Source organism: Gekko japonicus, unplaced genomic scaffold (genome assembly GCF_001447785.1).
Source record: "Gekko japonicus isolate JY-2015 unplaced genomic scaffold, Gekko_japonicus_V1.1 scaffold452, whole genome shotgun sequence".
Lineage (NCBI taxonomy): Eukaryota > Metazoa > Chordata > Lepidosauria > Squamata > Gekkonidae > Gekko > Gekko japonicus.
Window position 1 is genome coordinate 755527 of NW_015167545.1, and position 24345 is coordinate 779871.

General features: G+C 48.2%; 1 protein-coding gene across 1 annotated transcript in view; it reads left to right on the plus strand.

Moving 5' to 3' along the window:
• The first annotated feature begins 10381 nt into the window (after positions 1-10381).
• Positions 10382-24345, plus strand: part of LOC107112484 (merlin-like) — a 40303-nt gene continuing 26339 nt past the window's right edge. Inside the window, exons 1-4 of the mRNA XM_015413627.1 lie at positions 10382-10610; positions 11536-11654; positions 18725-18850; positions 20789-20911. Of these exons, the coding sequence (XP_015269113.1) occupies positions 11565-11654; positions 18725-18850; positions 20789-20911 (339 nt within the window). The 5' untranslated portion in view covers positions 10382-10610; positions 11536-11564. The remainder of the gene's footprint in view (positions 10611-11535; positions 11655-18724; positions 18851-20788; positions 20912-24345) is intronic.

Sequence of the window (24345 nt, forward strand, 5' to 3'; positions counted from 1 at the left end):
TACGATCCATCGGGCATGGACCGCTCCACGTAACGCAGACATGCTTCAGCTATTGGGGGGGAAAGAAGAAGGAAAACTCTACATGACTGGTCCTGGCGTCCCATGGCCCTATGAATATTGAGTCTGGGTGTCAGGAACTGAAGGTACCCATCCAACTGTCACTCCAGCACCTATCAAAACCATAGACTAGCCAGCTTAGCCTGAGCTCATCATCAGAACTTGAAAGTTAAGCAGGGTTGACCACAGTTAGTACTTGGATGGGAGACCACCAAGGAAGACTGGGGTTGCTAGGCAGAGGAACATCCTGTGGAATAGTAAAAGATCCCACAGGGCCCTTATGTCACGCGGAAGCATGTTCCACCAGGCTGGGGCCAGGGCAGAAAAAGCCCTGGTCAAGGCTTAACGCAGGGCTATTTTTGGGCAGGAACGCACAGGAACAGAGTTCCGGCTGGCTTCAGAGTTGGCCACGGCCACTAAAGCCAAAACCTCTGTGTGCGTCACTACAGAGGGAAGGCCTGAAGAGCGACACCTCCCCAGTGACTCCGAGGCAGGCAGGCTCTCCAGGCCACATATGGGGAGAGGCGGTTCCTTAGGTATGTCGGTCCCAGGCCACGCAAGGCTCTGAAGGCCAGGATTCTTGGTAGTCGCAGCCATTTGGCACTGGGTGACCCTGAGGTCTCTTCCTTTGATTTCTGTGTAATTGTAAGAATACTGCAACGAGGGCAAACCCTCTCAAGAAAGCTGGTGGGCATGACTTGCAAAACAGATTAATTCAGTTTCCCCTGGATGTTCTGAGGAAGGTCTTGATTGGCTGCTGAGGTCTTGAGAAGTTTCACCAAAATGCAGGACTTTCGCTTTTAGTGAAATCAGTCCAAAAAACAGTCATTCGCTGGGTCACCTCCAGGAAGGAAGAATCTTTCTAAGGCAACCGCATAAAGACTTTTTACAAAACTTGGCACTCACGCACAGGCAGGCTGATACAAGTTTGGTTTGCAAGGCACGTTCTTGAAGGGGGGTAATTTGGTGGCAGGGATATTATGTTTTCCCAGTGCACTATCATGATGATGGACTAAGAGCCAATGCTCCTGTAATGGCACATGAGTCATGTAAGCACCATAGCTAAAGGAACCCTCCCAAAACAAACATCTCCAATTTAAAAACAAGTTACTCCGGAGCAACTAGTCTGCCTTGACTCTTGAACAGATGCAATGGGCTCAGAGGCTGAAACTCTCATAAATACTGGTTTTGCTTTCCATTTAGAAAGCCAGCTTATACACTGGTTTGAGTGTTGGACAGGAGCGAGGAGACCTACCTCAGTCATCCCTATAGCTCACTGGGTGACCTCAGGCCAATTACTTGCTCTCTCTCGACCTACCTCGCAGGGTTGTTGCCAGGATAAAATGGGAGAGGGGGAAAACCGTTTAAGCCACCCTGCTGTCCTTGGAGGAAGCTCAAGGTATGAATGTGGTAACCAGAATTACCAAAGCTATTTAAGAATATGAACCAGCAGGAGGGCAGTGCCAGAGGAAGGAAGATTCAGTTAGTCACAATAACAAGGGAGCAATGAGGGAAATCCGACTAGCTTCCTCCATTTCTATTTTTTGGGGGTTAAATGCTTTTTACAATACAGAATCTTAAAGTTAGAATGCTGGTACTATGCCATGGTATTAACACTGACCAATCCCAGCAGCACTTAATAAAGTTAGCTCTGGGACGTTATTCTGTACAAGAGACCTCAATGGCTCAGATTTTCTCTGGAGAGATACTGTTAATGCAATTCGCTTTCCATCTATTTTAGGGAAACAATGGAAATGCAAACATTGATACTTACACCCTACCGCTAGTGCACTTTGACCACATATGCAGGACCCCAGCAACTCTATGCCAATAATTTATTTCCATGATCATCTTAAAAATACACATTGCATTAAAAGAGACCAAAAGATTCAGAGGTTAAATTGTCCTCAGCTCAATGGAAATTCCCTGCAACTCCAATCTTCCACTCAAAAGGTTTCCCAGCAGAGCCCTATTTGAAATCTGCAAGCCAGCATGGTGCTATACATCAAGGAGGCAGACATAAGCAGCATCTGTTCAAATATCTGGAGGGGTATATTTAGAAAAATTAGTTTGGGAACTGGCAAAGACGAGGGAAGCAAGAATGTTACTCTGTGAAATATATACTTTATAGCAGCAGTTCCCAGAGAGAAAAGAGGGAGTCCCAACTTTTCACAAGTGGTTCGCATGACCAGAAAGGAGTGCACTTGGAAACAAGATTTTGGGAGGGTAGATGGCAAATTTGTGCTTGCCTCTGCAGAATATAGGAAGTGACCATGAAATACAGCTCACTGCTGAATAATACTATAGATACTATGCATTAAAAACATACATTTGCTCTGTGTTAACTGATGTGAGATACCCACGTTTTATGATAGGGAAGGGGGAAATTGCATAAAGTTACTTTGCAAGCATGCCCCCAAAAGTACAATAAGTTTAGAAGTGGGTACCACTTCAAAGAGTTTGAGAACTGCTGCTTTAGAGAATGGAGATGAATAAAATTTTAATCAAAGTCCACATAGCCTTAATATACTACAATTGATAAGTGGGGAAGGAAATGAGGTAGCAGTAAATTGCCTGAGAATAGGGGCACCCGCATCCTTTAGCTCAACCATTAGCCTACCTCACAGGGGTCCTGAGAGGATAGGAATGGGACCACAGAAAAAAGCTGGAGCACTTTGGCAGAGCTCCCTCTCCTGCATTTACAGGTGCTACCTTTCCTACCTTCACATCACTGACAGGTAAACTGCCACATGGTTGATTGTTCCATACTGACAGGGAAAGAAGGGACATCAGCACAAAGCTAGTGTCTCTTTACCTTGCAGATGGATTTCCTGGACGCAGATGTGGGAAACAGGATGCTTGGCTAGAGGGACTTCGGGGCCTGATTCAACAGGGCTCCGCCGAGAAGCAGGGCACAAAGGAAACATCCCTCCCATTCATCCTTCAGCATCCAAGAGGAAACCAGAGATGCCATTTTAATTACCATGTCTAAATAACGATGTATTTACAAACAGCTCTGAAGTAGATATAACCTTCGTTGTGTACGTGTAAAGTTACCAGCAAGTCGCAGCCGACTTACAGCAACCAGCCAGGATTTTCAAGGAGAGAGATGAACAGAGGGGGCTTTCCATTGCCCATCTCTGTATCATGACCCTGTTGTTCCTTGGCAGCCTCCCGTCCAAATACTAACCAGGTCCAGCCCTGCTTAGCTTCTGAAATCTGATGAGATCAGGCTAGCCTGAGGTACCTAGATCGGGGGGGGGGGGAGCCACATCACTGATATTTACCTAGTCCAGATAAAGACATATATTAGTGCTCCTTCTTAAAGAGACAGCCTGATTCTCCAGAGCTCCCCCTTATTTCCCTTTTTGAGACCAATGCCCGTGCCCACATCTAGTGGCACCGAGTCCCACAGGCTAACTGGCTCTCTTGCAGAGGCAGGCAAAGGCCAATCACCTCTGCTCATCTCTTGCCTTGAAAACCCCACGACGGGTCGTCAGAAGTCGGTTGGGAGTTGACGGCACACAGTTACCATAGCGATCGGCTCTCCTCCATAGGCACCTGCTCGCGGTGCCGTCCTTCCCCGGCAGGGCCCGACTCTCCGCCCCCTCCCCGGCGCCCCCTCCCTCTCATCCTTAAACGCCGGCCGGACGCCACCCCCACCCCCCCCCCAAACTCTTACTTCGTCTCGAAGCCGGGAACCGGGCGGGGGGGAGGGGCTGTAGAACACCAAGAGAAGCAGAAGGCGGGGCTAGGAACGGAAGTGCGGGCCACTTCCGCGGCACGTGTAGGCGAGAGGGGCGTGGCCTAGCAATACCGTCTAGGATTTGCTCGTGTGGCTCAGTGGTTAGAAGCCGAGTTGTGTCGGTTCAAGGACTGAACGCTCGGGGTCGCTGTTGGACCGGGGGTTTTCCTTTTAACTTTCCTTTTACTTTAAAAATCATTGGATGGTCGTTGCTGAAGAAATTCACCTAGGCTGGTGCTACCTACTCTTAACTAGCAGGGGGAAGATTAGCAGTGACTCAAGGAGTGACTCTCCTGGATCTGAGATCCATCTAAAGACAATGGCACCTGAGCCCTTTCCCATGCAAAGCAAGTGCTCTGTCACAAAGCCACGACCCTCCCTCAATTGAATGATCAGAACATGATACTGATGTGTTCTTGTTTTGTATACATGTTATAATAAACTCAGTTTTAAAAATTAAAAGGAAATGCGTAGGCTATGTGTTGTAATTAGGAAGCCAAGTGTTGCTTTTGGTTTATTTATTTTATTTATTTATAGTTTAAATTTATCCCCTGAATACACAAGGCTCAGGGTGGTGAACAACAAGGATAAAACATTATTGATGATGAAAACAGTCTACATGATACATAATTAAAATTTTCCCAGATGGTGCTAAAACTTCAAAATTTTCAAATTGTGTCACTGCCTTCAGTGTTAGAAGTTAGCACAGGTGGGGAGGCTGGTATTCGATGCTGTTCAGGTGTGTATCTGTACGCTGCAAACCTACAATGATGCAGCAGCAGCAGAACTGGAAGAAGAAGCAGAAGGCAGCCAGTTCCACCGCGGGCCTGATAGAAGCCCTCCGGGGGCCTCATCTGGCCCCCGGGCCACATGTTTGACACCCCTGGCCTAGGCTGTATGGGTGTTATGAGACGATAGCCAATATGGTGTCGTGGTTAAACTGTCAGACCGGGATTTGGGAATCCAGGTTCAAATCCCCACTTATGCTATGAAAGCAGGGTTGCCCGGACACCCCCTCCCAGCCACTGAAAGAGAACGGGGGTGGGGGGGGGAGAGTAGAGCTGTCAGCTCCAGGTTGGGAAACTCCTGGAGATTTGGGGATGGAGTCTGGGGAGAGCAGGGACCTCAGTGGGGTACACAGAGTCCACTCTTCAAAGCATCAGTTTTCTCCAGGGGAACTGATCTCTGTAGTGTGGAGATGAGCTGTAATTCTGGAAGATCCCCAGGCCCCACCTGGAGGCTGGCATCCCTGCATGGAAGCTTGCTAGGTGACCTTTGGCCAGTCACATACTCTCAGCCAAAACTACCTCACAGGGTTGTTGTGAGGATGAAACAGAAGAGAGAAGAATGATGTAAGCTGCTTTGGGTCCCCGTCAGGGTGAAAGGCTGGATATAAATGTAATTAAAAAAAAAAAACTAATATGGGGAGTAGAACCTTGCATACCTCCTCAAAGGATGGGTGTGATAAAAAAATAAGAAAGAATAATAATGAAAGCTTGTGGAGCAATAAACATGGTGAGCCCTTGAAATGCTGCAAGACTCTGTTATTTCGTCTGCAGCAGATTAACTCAGCTACCTCTCTGGAATTTGTCATGCAGATTCCATTGAAATTATTGAGCTGCGCCTATGTTATTTTGGAAATCGGGTTCCGTTTTACCAGCTGCTGCTGAAGATCATTGAAACATCTTGATTTATACCTGGGAGAGGTATACGGCTGTTATTCTTCCCACAGAGGGCGTCTTCTGCCAGTTACTTTGTGTTTGGAGGTCTATGGTCGCTATCTATGCATGGAATTACAGAGGAGCCTACTGTTGGTTTTGAACACATTCTTTTTGTAAGTAATGCTTAACTATTATGAGCAATCTGTTGGAGATGTGCCCATACATTCTATTGGGTTATGACCACTAACCCTTCTTTTTACTTCAATGACTGTAATATACAGTTTTGAGCATATATAGTTGTGTGAATTGTGGATTGTCTTACCTTGGTGGGTGTTATTTGTAGCCAGTGTTCCCTCTAAGCTGAGTTTGTGTGAACTAGCTCACCATTTTTTAGCCTCCAGCTCACATATTTTTGTCTTTGCTCAGGAAGGACGGCTCCAGAGCAAACTAATTTATGCAGTAGCCAGTGTTCCCTCTAAACTGAGTTAGTGTGAGCTAGCTCACAGTTCTTTAGCCTCCGGCTCACAGTTTTTCGTCTTAGCTCAAGAAGGATGGCTCCAGAGCAAACGAATGTATGCAGCAGCCAAATCACTCACTTACAACTTTAATGCTGGTAGCTCACAAAGTTGAATTTCTGCTCACAAGACTCTGCAGCTTGGAGGGAGCATTGTTTGTGGCTATGCAGAATTTAGGGGCAGGTGGCGGTGGGGTGGGGGCTGAGCTTGGGGGTGCTTCCCATCTATTCAACATCTGGGCAGTTCATCTTCAGGTGCATACCGGTAACACTGACCTGTGTGGCCAGCACTGGTTAATTTTTAAAGAAAAATTCTGAGAAAATGTATGACATCATTGCCTATTCAACAAGTACCCTGTATGCCTGTGATTGCCATGTCATTGGTACCACAAAAACAATAAAACATTGGCCCCGACCTGGATAGCCCAGGCAAGCCCGATCTCATCAGATCTCAGAAGCTGAGCAGGGCCGACCCTGGCAAGCGCTTGGAAGGCAGACCTCCAAAGGAATACTAGGGCCAGGATGAAGAGGCAGGGATATCAAGTCGCCTTTCTGAAAACATCCAAGCCCCGGTAGGGGTCGCCAGAAGTCACCATGACTTCCAGGCAGGCAAGCACACACACACAAATACTTTTTTAAAAGATCATGAGATTGGTAAGCAGTAAATTCACATTATGGTCTAATACGACAAGGATAACTCAGGGGTGCACAAAGGTGTGTATCAGTATCATTAAATGGGCCACAAACTGCAATAACAAAACAAAGTATTCAGAAGTTGATCATGCAGAGGTGGGGTGAGTCGACGGCTTTCCTAGCCTGGGGTGCCACTTGGTTTAGGGTTGGTCCTGACCAGTGTTCCCTCTAAGCTGAGTTAGTGTGAGCTAGCTCACAGTTTTTTAGCCTCCGGTTCAGACATTTCTGCCTTAGCTCAGGAAGGAGGGCTCCAGAGCAAACTAATTTATGCAGCAGCCAAATCGCTCGCTCACAACTTTAATGCCAGGAGCTCACAAAGTAGAATTTTTGCTCACAAGACTCCACAGCTTAGAGGGAGCGCTGGTCCTGACTAAGAAACCTGAAATATACTGGGTTCAGACGCGTAGAAGTGATCAGCTCCTAGTTTATTAGTGATTCAGCAAGAGAAAGAAGAAGACTGGAATCCCTGGCCAAAGCCAAGTATTTATGCCTGAAAAGGGTTACACCCAAAAACACCCCACTCGCAACGATAGGCTATTTACACTCTGTTTCCCCAGTTGGTTTACTCTAGGGTCCTCGTCTCCCTACTGGTCCATTCTAGGATCCTAGCAATCTATTGTTATGCATCCCAAGCTCAGTCCTTTTGCAAGGGCACTTCAGGCTCAATACATAATAAAACCCCTCCCCCCAAATGAAGAGTTTGCAAAATAGGGTATTGCGACAGCAGGAGAGTGCTTTGTGAATGGCCCGCCAGGTGTGTGTTGGCCTTCTAAAAGCAGTGGTTTCCAAATTATTTTCCTGCAGGGAATGCTCCCTTGCTAATCAGCCTGTTGAGAAACCCTAGTCTGCAAGCCTTTGTGCATTGCAAATGATAGTGCGGCACATCTTAAGGCGTGTACTAAGTTTAGGAGTGCTAACTCATCAGGACAGCACTGTGGCAGAAGAGGCCGCAAGATAACTTGATGTCATAAGACTGTGTAAGAGGAGAAGAAGGAGGAGGAGAAGGAGGAGGAGGAGGTTGGATTTATACCCCGCTCTTCACAACCCAAAGGAGTCTCAGAGCGGCTTACAAACTCCTTTCCCTTCCCCTCCCCACAACAGACACCCTGTGAGGTAGGTGGGGCTGAGAGAGCTCTGACAGAAACTGCTCTTTTTCAAGAACAGCTCTTATCAGAACTATGGCTTGCCCAAGGTCATCCAGCCAGGTGCAAGTGGAGGAGTGGGGAATCAAACCCGGTTCTCCCACCAAGGAAGGCTCTGCAGAGGAAGGCAAGGGCAAACCACCTCTGCTTCTCACTTGACTTGAAAGCCTCTTGCTGGGGTTGCCGTAAGTCAGTTGCAACTTGGCCGCACTTGCGTACATCTGTACCTGGCAGGAAAAGGCACAGAAGTATCTTTCAGGTAAGGCGATTAACCATTACCAATTCATTGGCTGAAGCATCTGAGATAAGGTCCTTTGGAACAGGATTAGAAAACCACTCCTCTAAAGAATGGATCACAGTAAAAGGCATTTGCTGTTGCTCATCTCTTCTCTTGCTGAGTCTGGACTTCTGTAACCTCCTTTGATTGTCTTCCTCTGCCTTTTGAATTAATGCTGCTGTGCAATCATATATACACTTAACATGCCTAAGATTGACATATTATACTGTAAGCTCCGCGGGGCGGAGACCTTGCTTTTCTTATTGCACTCTACAAAACACCATGTATGTGCTATATGAATAGCAAACAGCAATTTTTAATGATCAAAGTCATGATATACAATTTTACATCCCTAGATACTAAGGGGCCAGTGTTGTGTAATGGTTCGAGTGCTGAACTAGGACTGAAAAGATGCGTGTTCAGATCCCGCTGATCATGAAACTGATTGGGTGACCTTGGGCCAGCCATCCTCACTCAGCATAAGCTACCTCACAGAGTTGCTGGACCAGGACTGGAGAGACCTGGCTTCAAATCCCCACTTCTCATAAAACCGACTGGGCAACCTCGGGCCAGTTGTTCTCCCTTATCCTAACCTACCTTGCAGGGTTGTTGGAGCAGGACTGAAGAGAGCTGACTTTAACTCCCAGCTAGTCACGAAACTGATTGGGTGACTTGGGCCAGTTGTTCTCCTTTATCCTAACCTACTTCACAGGGCTGTTGTAAGGATAAAATGAAGGAGAGAGGAATGATGGTCCCCATTGGGAGAGAAAGGTGGGTGGACAAATGAAATAAACAAAATGGAGGTGAGGAGAACCGTGAATGTCGCCCTGAGCTCCTGGGAAGAAGAGTGAGAGAGAAAATGCACTAAACAAGAAGAAGAAGAAGAGAAGAGATTGGATTTATACCCCGCCCTTCACTACCCAAAGGTGTCTCAGAGCGGCTTACAAACTCCTTCCCCTTCCCCTCCCCACAACAGACACCCTGTGGGGTGGGTGGGGCTGAGAGAGCTCTGACATAAACTGCTCTTTTTCAAGGACAGCTGTGCCAGAGCTTGCGACTGACCCAAGGTCACATCAGCAGGTGCAAGTGGAGGAGTGGGGAATCAAACCCGGTTCTCCCAGATTAGAGTCCGCACACTTAACCACTACTCCAAACAAACCATAAGGAGGTGGCATAAGGCAGGTAGGCTTGGAGAATGGGGGTGTGATGGGCCTCAGGTCACCGGGCAAAGCAGGGATTGCGCTGTCTAGTTCCCCACATGGATCCTTTCCATCGCTGCCATTGATCCAGCACCAGCAGTGCATGTGGAGCCAGTCTGGTGTAGCAGTTAAGTGCATGGACTCTGATCTGGGAGAACTGGGTTTGATTCCCCACTCCTCCACTTGCACCTGCTGGATGACCTTGGGCAAGCCATAGTTCTGTCAGAGCTGTTCTTGAAAAAGAGCAGTTTCTGTCAGAGCTCTCTCAGCCCCACCTACCTCACAGGGTGTCTGTTGTGGGGAGGGGAAGGGAAAGGAGTTTGTAAGCCGCTCTGAGACTCCTTCGGGTAGTGAAGGGCGGGGTATAAATCCAGTCTCTTCTCTTCTTCTTCTTCTGGCACACCATAAATATTGATGTTTTCCCTCTCATGAATGAACGAATAGTCCTACTTAGTGATGTGTAGGGATGCCAGCCTCCAGGTGGGATCTGGGGACCTTCTGGAATCCCAGCTCCTCTCCAGACTACAGAGATCAGTTGCCCTGGAGAAAACGGATGCTTTGGAGGGTGGACTCCAGTGTTCCCTCTAAGCTGAGTCAGCGTGAGCCGGCTCACAGTCTTTTAGCCTCCGGCTCACACACTTTTTTGTCTTCGCTCAGGGAGGATGGCTCCAGAGCAAACTCATGGATGCCGTAGCCAAATCGCTCGCTCACAGCTTTAATGCCAGGTACTCACAAAGTAGAATATCTGCTCGCCAGACCCCACGGCTTAGAGGGAATGTTGGTGGACTCTATGCCCTTGTCCCCCACTGAGGCCCCCTGTCCTCCCCAGGCTCCACCCCCAAATCTCCAGGAGTTTCCCAACCTGGATCTGGCAACCCTAGTGAGGCGCGTTGGAGCCACTCTTGGGCATTCTGTGAAAGTGACTCTGATCCCTTCATTGTGAAAAGAGAAAATTGGGGGGGGGGGGATGTTTCCCTCAGCGCCTGCACACAGGGATGGCAAGGTGGGAGGAGACTGAGAGGAGCACCCAGCCAGGAAATGGGTGGCACCCCTCCTCTCACCTGGGAAAGTAAATCCCTTGATTCCTGAGGGCAGCCGAGCTGACACGCTGCCTGCCCTTCGGAGCAAACAAAGGAAGCGAGAGCCGCGGCCAGATCTGTCCTCCCCGGCTTGGTTTTCCCAGCGTGATTCTAAAAATGGGCAACAGAATGCCATCTTTAGGATTAAGCCTTCTTTCTTATCGTTCCTGCATTCAGAGAAGGAACTAGCGAGCCCGTTTGACTCCAGGTACAGCGCCTGAGCTCCCAGGGAAAAACAGAGAGGTAAGAAAACCCACCTCCCTCATCCAAGCGGCTGAATAATTTGCATGGAAACGGAAAAGAAAGGAAACGTTTGAAGGGGGAGGATAAATATCGTTAACGTGAGAGGGCTCGTCTGTCTTTCAATGCCTCTTGTTTATTTCCGGGCTTAAATCTAGCAGTCTGCAGAAAGCAAGTCCTGTGAAAAAGACTCGCAGGCAATAATTGAGTATCGCCAAAGCTTAACATTGCACAGGGCACTCCATTCCTGCTTTTCCTCGGTGCACTTTCCCCCCTGTTTGACACAGGGCGTGTTCGTGTCGCTTACCTTTTTGCTGAAACCGGCATGGATGCAGGGCTGCTGTCGCCTGGTCTGGTCTTAACCAGTGGTAGTTTGGTGTTTTCCCCCTCTGGCGGACACAGACACAGCTCTCCATTCCTGCCATTTCTTTGCGGATGCTAGAAGGAGATCTTCCAGGCAGCTGTGTAGTTGTTGTTGTTCCCCCACCAGCCTTCTGGGCAGTGATAATTGGCAAGGGGATCATTTTTCAAAGCCAGCCTCCCATCCCCTCCAACACTTCACAGATGGGAACAGAGACAATGATTGTGATTAAATGCCCCCGATCCTCATAGGGATCACTGTCCAAGTCCCACCACAACAGTGGTGCTGTTCAATCTCGCTGCACATTGTCTTTGTTTATTCTGCAATGCCGTTTTCTTAAAAACCTGGAGGGTGTTTGTTCTTTTGGATGAATGTGACAATTTGGCCTATAGTGTATTAATCAGTATCGTTCAAAATGCATCCTCCGGATGGCTGCAGAGTTCTGGCTCCCGCCATTTCACCAGGCATTGCTCACCTGCTTCTAAAAACATATTTACAGCCAGGAGGGCTGAGTTATGCAGTCAGATCCACACAGGTAACCTTGATTCTTCCATTGTTTGGGGCCAGGTGCGGAGCTCTCCTGCTAGCGGAAAGGCATGTCTATCACAGGACTGAAAAGGAAGCAGCCGAAGACTTTTAAAGTGAAAGTGATAACAATGGATGCCGAAATGGAGTTTAGTTGCGAGGTAAGTTCGTGTGTTTCAGAATCACGTGGTAAAGTTTCCCCCCCAAAACTGTAACGGATGGTATGGTGGCTGGATTTGCACACGCACCCAGTTTCCTTGCACATAGAAAGCCATGGGCTGAACTCTCTCTTTCTTGCTAATTTTCAATATGAGGAGTTTTAGGTACAAAGGTAAAAAGGTAAAGGTTCCCTTGCTCGAAAGCCAGTCGAATCCGACTCTAGGGTTGCGGTGCTCATCTCCGTTTCAAAGCCGAAGAGCCAGCGCTGTCCGAAGACGTTTCCGTGGTCATGTGGCCGGCATGACTAAACGCCAAGGCGCACGGAACGCTGTTACCTTCCCACCGAAGCGGTTCCTATTTATCTACTTGCAATTTCTTGCTTTCGAACTGCTAGGTTGGCAGGAGCTGGGACTAGAGATGGGAGCTCACCCCATCATGCGGCACTCGGGTCTCGAACTGCTGAACTACTGACCTTCCACAGCCTGCAGCTCAGCGTCTTAACCACTTGAGCCACCGCAGCTCAAGTGGTACAAAACTGTAAGGTAAAAAGCCTTCAGCACTTAAATCCTCCCACTTCCCAACTGTGCACTGTGAGGGAATTGTTACTGTGCCACAATAAATAAATTACTGGAATAAAGGACAGTTAGATTCAAGCCCAGCAGGACCTTAGAGACCAACAAGAGTTTCAGACGTAAACTTTCAAGAGTCAAAGCTCTCTTCATCAGACACAGGTAGGAGTGGAGATCTGTGGGCCTCCGTATCCTAGTCAGAAGGTGGACGGGCTGTTTTGAAACAAAATTCATGTCCAGTGGCACCTTTAAGAACAACAAAGTTTTATACACGGTATAAGCCTTTGTGTGCATGCACACTTCCTCAGATACAGTGGAGCAGAATCTCCTCAGCCATTATTTATAGGGAGTGGGGTGAAGGTTGTTGTCAGGAAGGGCCATTTAGAGTCAACATGCAAAAGTACTGGGTGATTGTAGCTGGGACTGCACGTACGAAAGATCTGTGAATGACAGTAAATTAGTATACAGTAAATTAGTATACAGATACAAGATGGAGCTGCGGTGGCTCAAGCGTTTAAGACGCTGAACTGCAGGCTGTGGAAGATCGGTAGTTCAGCAGTTCGAGACCCGAGTTGCCGCATGATGGAGTGAGCTCCCGTCTCTAGTTCCAGCTCCTGCCAACCTAGCAGTTCGAAAGCAAGAAATTGCAAGTAGATAAATAGGTACCACTTCGGTGGGAAGGTAACAGCGTTCCGTTCGCCTTGGTGTTTAGTCATGCTGGCCACATGACCACGGAAACGTCTTTGGACAGCGCTGGCTCTTCGGCTTTGAAACGGAGATGAGCACCGCAACCCTAGAGTCAGATTCGACTGGCTTTCGAGCAAGGGAACCTTTACCCTTACCTTTACAAGAGTTAACAAACAGATGTGGGAACGAGGTTTGAGTCCAGTGGCACCAGAACAGACACAGTTCAATTCTGAGTACAAGTGAGAACGGAGAGACTTCGTATGTACACTCCTTCAGATTCATTGAAACAGATTTCCTCAAATATTACATATAGGTGGGGGGGTTAGTTGCCAAGAAGAGCTAATTAGAGTCAAGATGTCTAAGAAACTGAGCAATAAATGCAGCTAAGACTGGAATCACACATTAGGTGAGACATGTAAACAGCAGTAAGTTGGCACACGGATAATAAAAGAGTTGACAACAGATGTGGGAACTAAATTTGAATCCAGTGTTGTAAAGAATGCAAAGGGACAAATGCACATTGTAATCAGCTTGATCAGAGCAGAGGGGAAAGGCTGGGGAGCAGAAAATTAGCATCTGTCAGGAGATAAGAATCCTGTGTCCCTGTCCAGCACTTGGAGGCGAGGGGTCCGTTGCTCTGAAGTTGTGAATCAACTCGGCAATCTCGTGTTGACTGACTGAGATAAAAAGACCCAAAGTTCTTCCTTCCTGCTCCTGCTCATTCCTACTCATGTCTGACGAAAGGAGCTTTGACGCTCAAAAAACCCACAACCCCACACACAAATTGTTGGTCTCTAAGGTTGAGTGCCGCGTGACGGAGTGAGCTCCCGTCTCTGGTCCCAGCTCCTGCCAACCTAGCCGTTCGAAAGCAAGAAATTGCAAGTAGATAAACAGGTACCGCTTCGGTGGGAAGGTGACAGCGTTCTGTGCACCTCGGCGTCTAGTCATGCCGGCCACATGACCACGGAAACATCTTCGGACAGCGCTGGCTCTTCGGCTTGGAAACGGAGATGAGCACTGCATCCCTAGAGTCGGATTCAACTGGCTTGCGAGCAAGGGGAACCTTTACCTTAAAGGTGCTACTGGACTCGAATGTATCTGTTTCTTCTGCAGACCGACACAGGCTACCCTCTGACACTATCTTGAATAGAGGATTTACCCTCAGAGGAGGCAGCCTGCTGTCTCTGGCAGGACAGATTGCTCTGACCTTGCTTTCCTTTCACTCAGCCCCTGATAGAGAGCGGGTACCTACAGTTAGGTTGTTTACCATACTTTCTTATTTACTTACTTCATTTACTTTCTCCTAAGTGAGGAGCCAAAGCAGCTTCTATCGTTTTCTCTTCCATTTTATCCTCACACCGACCCTGAGAGACGGGTTCGGCTGAGAGTTTGTGACTGGCCCGAGGCCGCCCAGCGTTCTTCCATAGCAGAGTGGGGATTCCAACTTGGGTCTCCCAGATTCTAGTCTGAAACTATTACTGGGTCTTTTTCTAGAGAGAGGCTGCCTGCCGCGTCTCTAGAGGAGTCACAGGTCTGCCCTAACTTCTTTTCATTCTGCCCCAAGGGATTGGACTGGATGGGCGAGTGGACATTTTATTGATTGAACTAACTTCTAGCCCGCCTCCTGAGATAGCACTCGAGCTCTCTTGCAGCATCTCTGCATGGTGTGTGTGATTGGATCCTTCACACAACCCCTCAGAATGGAACTGCCCTTCCCAAAAAGTGGAGGCCAGTTTGGTGTAGTGATTAAGTGTGCGGACTCTGATCTGTGAGAACCGGGTTTGATTCCCCACTGCTTCACTTGCACCTGCTGGATGACCTTGGGCAAGCCATCGTTCTGTCAGAGCTGTTCTTGAAAAAGAGCAGTTTCTGTCAGAGCTCTCTCAGCCCCACCTGCCTCACAGGGTGTCTGTTGTGGGGAGGGGAAGGGACAGGAGATTGTAAGCCGCTCTGAGACTCCTTTGGGTAGTGAAGGGCGGGGTATAAATCCGATCTCTTCTTCTTCTCTTCTTCCTTGGGGCATCGGAGAGACCAGTGACTTCTGCAGAACCACAGAGGGCGAGGCTCCAGGAAGAGTGCACAATATTTTGCCTTTATATCAGGGCTTTTTTTGTAGAAAAAGCCCAGCAGGAACTCATTAGCATAATAGGCAACACCCAACAGCAGAAACTCATTAGCATATTAGGCCACACCCCCATGTTACCAGAAGTGTGGTCATCCAGCCACACCCACCTTTTGCTTCTTATTCTGCTTACCTTGTTTGTTGTCAAAACCCAGGGCTTTTTTGTAGCAGGAACTCCTTTGCATGTTAGGCCACACACCCCTAATGTAGCCAATCCTAATGAGTTCCTGCTGTTGGGTGTGGCCTATTATGCTAATGAGTTCCTGCTGGGCGTGGCCAACTCGGGAGCCAGCCGGAACTCCGTTCCTGCGCGTTCCTGCCCAAAAATAGCCCTGCTTAATATGTACTAAACATAAGTCCGTTCAGATGTGAGAACGAAGCATGCTTCCAGGCTTAATTTGGGTATCCCAGCTATTCAAGGTTGGAACACTTTGGGCAGCTCAATGATGCAGCCAAATGCCATGCTGGAGGGATATTCTGGCAGAGTTGGGGTTGCCAGCCTCCAGGTGGCACCTGGAGATCTTCCATTACAATGGATCTCCAGACGACCAAGATCAGTTCCCCCGGAGAAGCTGGTTGCTTTGGAGGGTGGACTCAATGACCTTGTACGCAGCTGAGCTCCTTTCCTTCCCCAAACCCCGCCCTGCCCAGGCTCCACTCCCAAAACCTCCAGGCATTTCCCAACCCAGAGCTGGCAACCCTGTGCTTTATCAGCTTCTAAGCTCTTTGGGTCTCTTGTCTCGGGACTGCGTTGTAAGTTCTTAAATGGGCTAGTGACTTAAGTGCCAGTTGCACTAGGCATAAAAGGGTGGGGATGCTTTGCATTCTCCTTGTGTCAATGCTCACCTTTGAAGTTGCAGGGGTCCATCCACTAAAATCTCTTAACTACTCAACTTAACTGCTTAACTAGTTGTCCTTGCCTGACCTGGATAGCCCAGGCTAGCCCGATCTCGTCAGATCCTGGAAGTTTAGCAGGGTCGGCCTTGGCTAGTATTTGGAAGGGCGACCTCCCAAGGAATACCAGGGTTATGACACAGAGGCAGGCAATGGCAGACCACCTCCGAACCGTCTCTTGCCTAAAAAAACAAGTCAAGCTCACCACTTAGTGGTGCATAATGCTAAAAGAGCAAGACCGTCTGGCGGCCAGGCAATCTTAGGATCTCCTGGCTATTCTACACACATTGCCATATGAAAATTAATTAAACATTCTTAGCTACTCATTTCTGTGCGACCCAAAATTATGCCTCCCATTTCCTGAAACTGGGTAAAATGTATCCATTCTTGCAGGGGTGCTCTATATTGGTGCCAATCTCAAGTTTATTCATGGGGGAACAGGGAGCTATAAAATGCAAACTTGCAATTCTGGGAAGAGAAATCATGTCTGTATGTGAAGCAGGCATCTTTGATCCAGAGTTCCGATGTGGTACAGGAATAATGCTGGTTCCAGGTTTTGCAAAAAAACAAGAGCCTGCCTTGAGGATCCTTACACCTTTCCCTTCTCCCTTTGGAGCAATTTCCCTTCACCCCTTCCCTTGTTCATACCATTAACCTTGCTTCGCTTATAAACAGTGGTTTCAAGTGCATTTGCAAACCATGGTTACCAGGGATGCATCAAAGCAGAGGTAAAGCTAAACAATGGTTACTGTCACAAATGGGGGAAATGAGCTTGGGCACAGGGAGAATGGAGCAGGAAGAAGCATGCTAGCGTTCCCAAGGCTGCTGCTGCTGCTTCTGCCGTGGCCCAATGAGGGAGAGCATCAAAACAGGATAGGGCGAAAGTTTTGGTCTATGCGATGCCCTTTTCAGGAAATGAACAAAAGGCTGCCGGAATTCTGTTCAAAGAACAGCAGGATTTGGGGTTCCGCTGCTTCCACACTGCAGGGATTCTCTGTGTAGCTCTCATTGCCAGTGCGGTTTTCCCTGATGTCAGAGATAACTATGTTGCAAAGTGCACCAGGCCCTGATTCAGCTCAGTAATGCAGTGCGGGGAACATCATAGGGGCACCAACCTCCAGATGGGGCCTGGAGAGCTCCAGGAATGAAAACTGATCTCCAGACGACAAAGATTGGTTCCCCTGGAGAAATCGGCTGCTTTGGACTGTGGACTCTGTGGCATTACACCCTGCCGAGGTCCTTCCCCTACCAAAATCCTGCCCTCCCCAGGCTCCATCCTCCCCAAATCTCCAGGGGTTTTCCAACCCAGAGCTGGCAACCCTAGGGGAGGATGGCCTTCAGCCTCCTCCTTCCACAACATTTTCCAGAGCCAAAATGGCTGCAGTGGGAGGGTCCGTTAGCCCCACCTTGGGGCTCTGTGTGCTGCGGTCAGGGGATTCCCCGACCCAACACGTGTCCCATGCATCGTCTGTCCTGGCCCAAAGAGGCGCGCCTTCTCCCTTATATAAATGCAAAGGTGTGATGTGGTTAAGAATTCTGCCTGGGAAGGACTGAGTCCAGGGGACTGAAGCCTTAGCCACAGCAAACTTTGGCAAGGGCACCTCTTTGGCATCTTTCACCAGGCACTGCCATACGTACTTTCAACCATAAGGTCTAGAATGAGAAGCAGCAAAAATACACAAAATCTAAGAGCAAAAAAATTATTTTGAAATATGATGGTATGGAATTTAAAAGGGGGAGGGTGCATAGAATATAACAGTATACCACTACTTCTGTATCACTGTGAACAAGAGGTAACTATCACAGTGAATTTAAAATGTCTCATTTGTATTGAGTAGTTAAATTTTACCAAATTGTGTTGAGCTGCTCATCTAGGGATATCACATTTTCCACTTGCATGTGAAATAGAACCATATATATATACATACACACACACACACACCAAAAGGCTTTGTAATATCATACTATTTTAACTAGAATGTAAACACCTCTATTAATCAATTCGATTTATTTATTAAAAAACCAAGTATTGCAAACAGTGCCACAGGCTGTGCTTGCATGTAAATATAGAATGCACATAGCCCTGGGATATGGCAGTGTTGAGAAAAATAGTTTATGTTTTTAAATCTATTTTATTTCTACTCCAACCTTCCTCCAAAAAGTTCAAGGTGGCATAAAAGTTCTCTCTTCAGTTTCATCCTCACAACGACCCTGTGTGGTAGGGTTAGTCGGGTTAGAACAGATAAAAGGAAGTACTTCTTCACCCAAAGAGTGATTAACACTTGGAATTCACTGCCACAGGAGGTGGCGGCGGCTACAAGCATGGACAGCTTCAAAAGGGAATTAGATAAGCATCTGGAGCAGAGGTCCATCAGTGGCTATTAGCCACAAGGTATAGATAGGGGCTCTGGGGCAAGTGATGCTCTGTCTTCTTGGTGCTTGGGGGGGTCAACAGTGGGAGGGCTTCTAATGTCCTGGCCCCACTGGTGGACCTCCTGATGGCACCTGGTATTTCTGGCCACTGTGTGACACAGGGTGTTGGACTGGAAGGGCCATTGGCCTGATCCAACATTGGCTTCTCTTATGTTCTTAACAGAGAATGTCTGTTCCAAGACCACCCAGTGAGCTTCATTGCAGAACGATGGTTTGGATCTCCGTGATTCTAGTCCACAGTTCACTAACCACCACAATACACTGGCTTTGTATATAAAAAGTATATTCCTTTCTAACATCTGGCTGTACATCCGCTGTCAAGTTTCACCATAAATATTTCTTATTTTTTCTGTCTTGCTGTTCCCAGATAAAATGGAAGGGGAAAGACTTATTTGACCAGGTCTGCCGTGCCTTGGGTCTGAGAGAAACGTGGTTCTTTGGCCTGCAGTACTCCATCAAAGGGATGCTCACCTGGCTGAAGATGGATAAAAAGGTTCGGAAGCCACCCGTTTCCTGATCGGTAGCATCTGCCAGGCCGAAGGAGTGAGATCTGAGTGCTGTTTTCTCCCTAAGCATGCAGAGCTGGCACTGCATGGCGACCGTGAACATAAGCTGTGAAGCAAGAGGGTGAAATCAAGACCCTTTTGGTTGCACTCTAGAAATCTTCCCTTACGTGTCTTCTGCTCCTCGCAGATTATGGTTTCCCCATTTTAAATATCACGCCCCTGCCGGCCGGTGTATGAGACGACACTCCCCCTCTGCCAGCCTTGGACGGCTGGCCCATACGGCCCTGCGAGTAGACCCCCACAGAGCCTGCATCTGTCATCCCATTCAGCTCTAGTGCCCGCCTGTCCGTTTTTAAATCCCTCCCTCCCTTCCAGAAGCTCAAGGAGATAGACAGTTTTATCCTCACAACAACACTGCAAGGTAGGTTAGGCTGAGAGAGAGGCTGGCTCAAGATCACCTGGTGAGCTTCAGAGCAGAGTGGGGATTCGAACCTGGGTCTTCTCTGTCCTTGTCATGTGCAATGTTCCCTCTAAGCTGTGAAGTCCTGTGAGCAAAAATCCCACTTTGTGAGCTCCTGGCATTAAAGTTGTGAGCAAGCAATTTGGCTACTGCATAAATTAGTTTGCTCTGGAGCCATCCTTCCTGAGCTAAGACAAAAACGTGCGAGCCGGAGGCTAAAAAACTGTGAGCTAGCTCACACTAACTCAGCTTAGAGGGAACACTGATCATGTGTTCTAACCCCTACTCCACACGAAACATTTTACGAGTCCAGCAGCACCTCAAAGACTTAACAAAGTTTGTGGCAGGGTGTGAGCTTTCACAAGTCACTGCTCACTTCTTCAGATGCAGCTAGAGTGCAGGTAAGGATCCGGTTATTTATTTATTTATTTATTATTCACACTTCTATCCCGCCCTCCCCGAAGGCTCAGGGCGGCTAACATGCATTGCTAAATAAAACAATAAAAACAGTACAAAGTATTAAAAGTACATCACAATTGATAGACAATTTTGGTGCTCCTCTGAACCACATAAGGTTATACTTTCTAAAAACAAGATGGCCGTCCCCTAAACGTCCCGTTCTCGCCCATGATGCAAAAATTATGGGGCGTTGGTGGTACATGGCCATGTCCTGATGTCCATATACAGAAATTCCAGGGCGTTGGTGGTACACTGGTGCGTTGGTGGTACACCAAGCTCGTACTGTGCCACAAATGTTGCTAGTCTCGAAGGTGCTACTGGACTCTTACTCTTTTCTGTGGCTACAGACAGACCAACAGGGCTACCCATATGGATGAAACATTTTGTTAACCCCCATCCCCCAGTGAAACTGACAAAGTCTCAGAAACATGGTGTTCAGAGAGCAGTGAAAGGAATCAACATCAACATGAAATTGACACACAAAAAAATCCCTATAGTAGAAATGGGGGATGTGGAAAGAAACCCAGGTTGGGGGGATGGACTATAAATGCACTTCAGCTGGAACCCATCTGAACCCAGATGACGCAACTGACACAGGGAAAGTTGAAACATGATCACAAGTTCTTTGTCACCTTGAACTTATTTAAACGCCTGATCCTGGTGCAATTAAAATTGTACGGCTGCCTTCCCGGTGGGCACTCCAGCTGCCAGGGGGAGAGATTTCAAAGTGCTTTAGGCCGCCTTTGTGAAAATCTGTACCAGCTTCACCTCACCGGGTGGCTTTCATCGAGCCTTTCTGTTTTCTCACTCCTTCAAACAGTCATCTTAAATCCATATGGCAAATGCGGCGCAGGACTGAGAAAGTGAGCAAACAGCCGGCCTGAAGCCCACCTGCAGAGTTGGTGTCTGAGACGACATTAGCAAGAGCAGCTACTCTGTGCACGTTCACAGCCTCACCTGCTCTCAGCAGAGGCTTGGCTCATCCTATTCCTTTTTTCACCCCAAGGTTTTAGATCAGGAAATCCCCAAAGAAGATCCGGTTTGTTTTCGCTTTCTGGCTAAATTTTACCCCGAGAAAGTCGAAGAAGAGCTTCTGCAGGAGATCACCCAGCACCTATTCTTCCTGCAGGTCAGAAGGTATTTCTTTTCCTTAAAGCTGGCTTTTGAAGTTTTAGATTAATCTTCTTGGCGATCCTCCTGTATGTTGGCTCATGTTAGTTGAACACAGGCTGTTGTGCAAACCCTCGTTCCCCAGAGAGCATGGGTCTTGGACGCTACTGCTGCTCCCCCATCATTCCCAAACTTTGTGCCATAAGAAATAAGTGAATTAAAAATTTGGATGTGTTCTGGGAGCCGAAAGCATTTGTCCACAGAGGAGTCTGGCCACTGCATCTCTGTATGATCCAGTGTTCTGGCTGACCTCTTCCATACCATTTGCTGCTGGCAGATATGCTCTTCTGCATCAGAAGTGATTGGATCATTCAGTCGCTCCCAGGGCAGAGCAGAATCAACCGCCTTCAGGGAGATGCCTGCCCAGAACGAGATGGGCTTTTGTCACAACACATTGTAGAAACAAACCTTTTGCGGGCACAACAATCAAAGTGAGAATTTTAATTCAGGAAGGAATGCTTACTGTGATCATCAGAAATTTAAAGGATCCTGTTCGATCCCAAAACTAGTGGCATTTGTGTGAATCTAAGTTGCTGCCACTCTTGGTCCCACGTGAAATCACAGAGAGGCAGACAGAGGTGCCAAAAAACATCTTATCTTTATGGTCCTGAAGGAGCCAACTTGTGTTCAAGAACTAGAGCTGCCAACCAGTAAAACCCTCTTCCAGGGCTCTTTTTGTAGAAAAAGCCCAGCAGGAACTCATTAGCATAATAGGCCACACCCAACAGCAGAAACTCATTAGCATATTAGGCCACACCCCTGACAGCACAGCTCATTGGCACATTAGGCCACACCCCCATGTTACCAGAAGTGTGGTTATCCAGCCACACCCACCTTTTGCTTGTTATTCTGTTTACCTTGTTTGTTGTCAAAACCCAGGGCGTTTTTGTAGCAGGAACTCCTTTACATGTTAGGCCACACACCCCTAATGTAGCCAATCCTAATGAGTTTCTGCTGTTGGGTGTGGCCTATTATGCTAATGAGTTCCTGCTGGGCGGAGCCAACTTGGGAGCCAGCCGGAACTCCGTTCCTGTGCGTTCCTGCCCAAAAATAGCCCTGCCCTCTTCTATTGGGTAACCAGGAAGGCCGGATTTTGCCAGACTCTGCCCAGTCTCCTCTGGATTCTGCCTTTTCTCTGTGCCTGACCAAAAGTTCATCTCTAGCTTCCTAGATTCCATCCAGGCTCCATTTCTCAGCCACCAGTTTCCCAGGAGAATGGGATTGTTCTTGAGCACATGGAGTTTCCTTGTACTGAATCAGACCCCCGAGTGATCGAAGTCAGAGTCTTGTCTGTTCAGACCGGCAGTGGCTCTCCTGCAGAGGAAGGTCTGTCACATCACCTACTCCCGTATCCTTTAAACTGCTAGTGCCTGAGTGCTAGAGCCTCTGCTTGGCATGCAGAAGGTCCCAGGCTCAATGCCCGGCATCTCCAGTTCAAAGGGATCAGGTAGTAGGCAGTGCTCCCTCTAAGCTGTTGGAGTCTTGTGAGCAAAAATTCTACTTTATGAGCTCCTGGCATTCAAGTCGTGAGCGAGCCGTTTGGCTGCTGCATAAATTAGTTTGCTCCGGAGCCATCCTTCTTGAGCTAAGACAAAAATACGTGAGCCGGAGGCTAAAAAACGGTGAGCTGGCTCACACTAACTCAGCTTAGAGGGAACACTGGTAGTAGGTGATGAGAGAGATCTCAGCCTGAGACCCTGGAGAGCGGCTGCCAATCTGAGCAGGCGATACTGACTACGATGGGCGAAGGATCTGATTTGGTATCAGGCAACTTCATGAAGTTCTTTGGCTCGTGTGCTCTGCTCTCCGTGTCTTCAACTTGTGTGATGGGTCTGATACAAAAGCCTTTTGTGTTTCCCCACTCATTTTGGTCTGATTCAGTATCAGGCAGCTTCATGTGTTGAGGTGGCCGGGGACTGAAACTGAGACCGTCTGCATGCAAAACTGCATGTAGGGATGTAGCTGAGTCAAGCCACCGATCTGTCTAGCTTGATTTCTCCGACAGGTAGCCGCTCTCCAGGGTCTCAGCCAAGAGGCAGATCTTTCTTGCTGCCCAAGTTCCTTTTAACCTGAGATCCCCAGGACCTTCTTGGTGCAAAGCAAGTGCCCTTGCCGCTGAGCTATGTCCCCTGGTGTGCTTGAGCTTAGGTATTTTGGTTCCGCTTCAGGCATCTCGGTCTCACCTCCTGCTTCTGCGTGGAGCAGTTCCAAGCAGAAGTGGAACCTGAGGTGTGAGGAATGCATTGGGGAAGCCCCACTCCACCCCACCGCTGCCTTTACAATGGTTCTGATTGCCTTTCTGCTCTGGTTTACCAATGCGTGGGAGGCTGTGAAAACCTGGCACAGGCATTGGGAGAGGCAAGGCAGCGCGGTTTGTTGGGCCTGGGCAAGCAACAGACTGTGTGCCAGGAAGGGGGCCGAAGGCAGATAAGCAAAGGTTGATAGCCAAGAGGCCTAAGGGAGTGGTGGGCAATGTTCCCTCTAAGCTGTGGAGTCTTGTGAGCAAAAATTCTACTCTGTGAGCTACTGGCATTAAAGTTGTGAGCGAGCAATTTGGCTAATGCATCAATTAGTTTGCTCTGGAGCCCTCCTTCCTGAGCTAAGATAAAAATGTGTGAGCCGGAGGCTAAAGAACTGTGAGCCTGCTCACACTAACTCAGCTTAGAGGGAACACTGGTGGTGGGACAACCTGACACAGGTCCTGTACTGTTGGCAGGAAAGCGGTGGGCCAGGAAGGTGATGGGGAAGAGCACGCAGGGTCACTGATGCAATGCTGACGGCCAGTTCGTAGGACACAAAGTCCTGCCACAACGCCGTGGCCCACTTTTTTTAAGCGACCGCAGTGTGCAGTTAGAAGCAGCTTCAGCCTCCCTCCACCGACCCCCCCCCACCCCATCTTTGCAGCCTGAAGTGAAACTGGAGAATTGCCATTTGAGGATAATGTACATGTCGCTATCGTTTCTTGTCAGTTTACCACTTGACAGATAGGCAGAATGTCCGTGGCTCCCTGGGACCATTTCAGGACGTGGAAACGGGAAGGGGGGGGGAGCCACTTCTTCCTGCATGCTGCAATTGCTATCAGAATCGTGTCTGGAAGGCACAGAACCCCCCTCACACGTCTGATGCAAAGTCCTGGTGGTGGCCATGAGGAATCTGTATCATATGAATTGGCCCCAAGACTGGAGTCAGTGTGCTGATACACGTTTCTACACAGTTGCCTCATATCAAATCAGACTGTAGGTCCATCTAATTAGCAAACCAGACCAGTCTTTGGGTGGAGAGATCTAATACTGTTTGACTTGCTAGCCTCTTAAGAGAGAGGCTAGCTAGAACTGGTTTTCCTCACAGAATCTTTTGGGGTTTTTTGTTGTTGTTTAAATCTCCTTGCAGGTT